Genomic DNA, 4,077 nt, shown 5'->3' on the forward strand with positions numbered 1-4,077 from the left:
GGGGGGGGGGGGTTTTCTGGACCTGTGATGAAAGCCAGTTGACAAAATCGCCATTGCCTCGGTGTCTTCCTCTCCCCTTCTCCCAACATACACGCGCACACATATACATCATACACATATACACATACATACGTGCACATGAGGGTATCCACATGCATGAACACCGGGATTCAAGCAGCCCGGGCGAGGGTGGCCATTGGCCAGGCTGCCCGGATCTCATCCACCTTGGCAACCTCCACGGCATCAGTCGCCTCGGATTCCTCGCCCACCCGCAGCCAGTGTGCTGCAGACCCCCAATGGCCCGTGATTGAGAGCGCACGCTCTCAGCCGGTGCATCTGATGGATGGGCAAAATCGCCGCGGTGCGCTTCTTCGGGCCGGGAAAATGATGCTGCCTGTGTGGGGGGGCCTCCTCTCTTACCCCATTGCTTGCCTCCTTCTCCCCCCCCCCCCCTCTTGAACCCACCACCCGCCGACTTTCCTTTGTGTTGGGGCAAACGCACATGGGCTCCTGTGCCCATGTGTGCGCCTGTCCACCTGGGGCCCATGCTGTCGGGCACAACCGTGAACACATCCACCCACAGTCATCCTCGGAGTGTCGGGCGGTGTTGATTCGGCCGTCTCGGCTCTCATTCTCAAGGAGAGAGTGCGTTTGTCTGCGGTCCCTGGACCTTCTTTTTGTCTCCTCGGTCACAGCATGCTCATCCATCTGACGCGGCCAATCCTGATGACATTTTCATGCACAGGGCTTCCAAGTGGAGGCGGCATTCATGCGAAACTGGGACAGCTCCACCGAAGCTGATACCCAAGGGCCCTGCCCGCTGGACAAGGACCGCGAGGATGCACGCGAAGTTTGTCGGCTGTTGGATATTCCCTTCCATGAGGTGCGCTCATCGCTGTCTGGCTGGGGCTTTGGCCCACGCCTCGGCCTCGACATCAGTGGCCTCTGCGATACTTGACAAACGGATGCACCGCATATGTGTCCCTCTTCCCCCATCACCCGACCACCCTCTAACGCACCTCTTCCTTGCTCCTGAAGGTCGACTTTGTGAAGGAGTATTGGCTGGATGTCTTTCAGCAGTTCCTGGACGGCTATGCGGCAGGCATCACGCCGAATCCGGACATTCTGTGCAACCGGTCAGTCAAGTTCGGCTCCTTTGCCGACTGGGTATCGCAACACTTCGATGGGGCCATGATTGCAACAGGTGCGTTATCCAGCGTCTTGCATCTTCTCCATCTCCCTCTCTCTCTTGCTTTCCCCGCCTTGACTTTCGTGCATATGTGCACCTCGTTGCATGTATTCTGACCGCCCTCCGCCTCTCTCTCTCTCCCCCCCCCCCCATCCCGCCCTTTCAGGCCACTATGCCCAGGTGGCCACAAGTCCCCTTGCCCCGGGTAGCCATTTTTTGGAAAGAGGTGCGCCTTGACCGAGCATTTGTCGACCTCCGCAGGGGGGGGGGGGGGACCATCTCACCAGTGCATTCCTGACATGCACGTCCCTCTTTCCTCCCATCTAGCTGTCGATCGCCACAAAGACCAGACCTACTTCCTGTCGGCCATCCAGCCGGGCATCCTGGCTCGGACGCTCTTCCCGGTGGGTGGTTTCCACAAGGCCGAAGTCCGTCGTCTGGCTGCGCTCGCGCATGTCGGCGACTACACCGGGCTGCGAGCCGCCCTGGGCCAAGTCACCGCCAGCACCAATGCCGAATATGCTCCAACCGGCCGGAATACCTTCGACCCGAGTGCCTCGCACCCAGGATACTTCGGCCCGGGGGCTCACTCGCCCGTGACTGGGAGCCCTGCCTTGCCGGAATCGGTGCTCAACCGCCACGAATCCATGGGGATATGCTTCATTGGAAAGCGGGATTTTGCTCCCTTCCTGGGTGCGCAACATGTTGGCCTTTTCCCGATTGCCCCCTCACCATTGCCCGGTGATCTCCATCGGCAGGCCACACCCTGACAAGAGCCCAATCCCTTTTTGCCCCGCCCCCCGTTTGGGACACTCTCCCGCCCCCCTGCCCGCCCCCCCCCCCCCCCCCCCCCCCCCCCCCCCCCCCCCCCCCCCCCCCCCCCCCCCCCCCTCCCCCTCCCCCTCATAGAGCAATATCTCGAGCTGAAGCCAGGTCCCTTCTTGGACCTTGAAACCGGCCTGCCATTGCCCGGCAAACCTCAACATACGGGTGCCGCTGCGTACACGGTTGGCCAATCTGCACGCATTGGTGGCCAACAGAAAAAGTGCGTGTTATGGTGGCAAGAGCCGGGGGCTGGCGCATTGTCTGAGCCACATCGACATGAGGATGCAATTTGACTGACACACCTTATCCCCTCCTCCTGATGCGGGGAACCGCCGCTCGCTCTCCCGCGCGTGGCTCTCGGATACAGGTGGTTCGTCGCACGCAAGGACACCCGGACCAACAGCGTGTACTTGGTGCCCGGGCATGACCACCCGCGCTTGCTGGCCTCATATGTGGAGGTTGATCGGCCCTCGGTGGCAGCCACGCCAGCCACCATCCTGGATGGGCCCCTCCATTGGCTGACTGAGAGACACCATGTTCCGGGGCTGGGTGCCATAGGTGCGCGTTGCAATGGACTCTCTTCGCCGTGAACCGCCGAGGGTGGAGGCGACCGAGACATCCCTGTCCTCAGAGGGAATGGGCAGGCTTTTGGCCACTGACTTCCTGCTCGGGCGTCCTCCTCCATCCATGCCCTCACCCTGATGCCCGGCTTTTGGGGACAACCACAGGCCCCCCCTGCCACGTATATGCCCAGTATCGCCATGCGATTGGGGCCCAGGTTCCGGCCGCACTTGGCCTTTCCGGATCGGAGTCTCCGGCTCGAGTGGAGTTCAGCCAGCCGGTGTTTGCGCCGGCTCCGGGGCAGCAGCTGGCGGTCTATTGTCCGGCAAATCGCATTTGCCTTGCCAGCAGTGTCATCGCTCGATTTGGCCAGACAGACTGAGAAGAGCCTGTGTCCTGGAAATGAAGGGCACATACTTGATGCATGTGCGCGTACGGGCGTTCATGTGCATGTTGACAAAAAAACGCGTGTGCAAAAGAGAAAGACCTGTTTCTGATTTATATGATTCATCGATGCCCCCGCAAGCCGAGGGCAGAGACTTTGTGTTTTGGGAGGGAACAATGTCCCGGTGGGGAAGAGGAGGGGAGGAAGAATGAGCCGCATTGGGCACAGAAGAGCAAGGGAGAGAGAGAGGGGGGGGGGAGAGGAGAGCTGAGGGGTATGTGCCGATTGGGTGCCGGCACACAGAAGAAGAGGAACGAGAAGGAGCGCGGATACTGCCGGTCAAAGGGGGGCGTCAGCTCACCGCTCATAGTTCGGAGACTGGAGGAAGTCACCGAGCAGGCGGGACCCGGTCTGGAGGATGGGATGGCCGGCGACAATGTCGAGGAAGCGCTGCAGAGCCTCCTGACGCTCAGAAATCACCTCTTCGCTGAGGTTGTTGAGGAAGCGCTTCGGCGGCAGGGAGGGGAGCGGCACGCGAGGCTGCTGCTTCAGGAGGTCCGAACGGAACTGCACGAAATCCGAGTACCGCTGTGCAAGGGGATTGGGGGGAGGGGGACAATGGGCGGAGAGTTAGGCCATGCTTGAGGGCAGAATACGGGGAAGCAAGTGTCCGAACCGGGAGGCCGGAAGCCGGCGACAGAACAGGAGAAGCCCGGCCGCAGGATAGGCGACAGACAAAGCGGGGGGGGGGGGGGGGGGATGCCCCCATTGACATTGAGCGACGTACCCGGCGAACAGAGCTCTGCTTCTTGGGGAAGGTGGGAATGTTGGTGCGAACAATGATCTCGTAGGTGACGTGGTTGGCCTTGCCGGCGGAGTCCGGCACGACCAGCGGGCGAGTCACCTCGATCTCGAGGAAGTTCTCCGGCATGGCGTACGAGGAGTCGTCCGCGCTCATGGCCGCGTACGGCAGGCGAGAAGACTCGGCCCAGGCGCGGGAGTTGCTCGGCTGGCTGGGAGAAGTGGACATGGTGCGAGCGGGGGGAGGGGCGGGGGGGGGGGGGGGGGGCGGACAATCGGGGGGGGGGGGGGGGGGGGGTGAGTTGGTGGGTGGGTG

At 61.9% G+C, this 4,077-nt stretch overlaps 2 protein-coding genes across 2 annotated transcripts; one reads left to right on the top strand and one right to left on the bottom strand.

Annotated features, from left to right (window-relative positions):
* The first annotated feature begins 65 nt into the window (after window positions 1-65).
* Window positions 66-3,077, top strand: H696_01721 (hypothetical protein). Its single transcript, XM_009495629.1, has 9 exons — window positions 66-361; window positions 584-645; window positions 746-883; window positions 1,039-1,204; window positions 1,356-1,415; window positions 1,517-1,882; window positions 2,099-2,234; window positions 2,382-2,572; window positions 2,743-3,077. The coding sequence occupies exons 1-9, from the start codon at window positions 139-141 to the stop codon at window positions 2,955-2,957; spliced, it is 1,557 nt and encodes a 518-aa protein (XP_009493904.1). The 5' UTR covers window positions 66-138; the 3' UTR covers window positions 2,958-3,077.
* On the bottom strand, window positions 3,054-4,015 carry H696_01722 (hypothetical protein). Its single transcript, XM_009495630.1, has 2 exons — window positions 3,748-4,015; window positions 3,054-3,548 (listed from the first exon to the last, which is right to left on the bottom strand). Exons 1-2 carry the CDS (start codon window positions 3,988-3,990, stop codon window positions 3,318-3,320), a joined length of 474 nt encoding a protein of 157 aa, XP_009493905.1. The 5' UTR covers window positions 3,991-4,015; the 3' UTR covers window positions 3,054-3,317.
* Window positions 4,016-4,077: the final 62 nt, after the last annotated feature.

The sequence above is a fragment of the Fonticula alba genome, assembly GCF_000388065.1.
Source record: "Fonticula alba strain ATCC 38817 unplaced genomic scaffold supercont2.2, whole genome shotgun sequence".
Taxonomy (NCBI): domain Eukaryota; order Rotosphaerida; family Fonticulaceae; genus Fonticula; species Fonticula alba.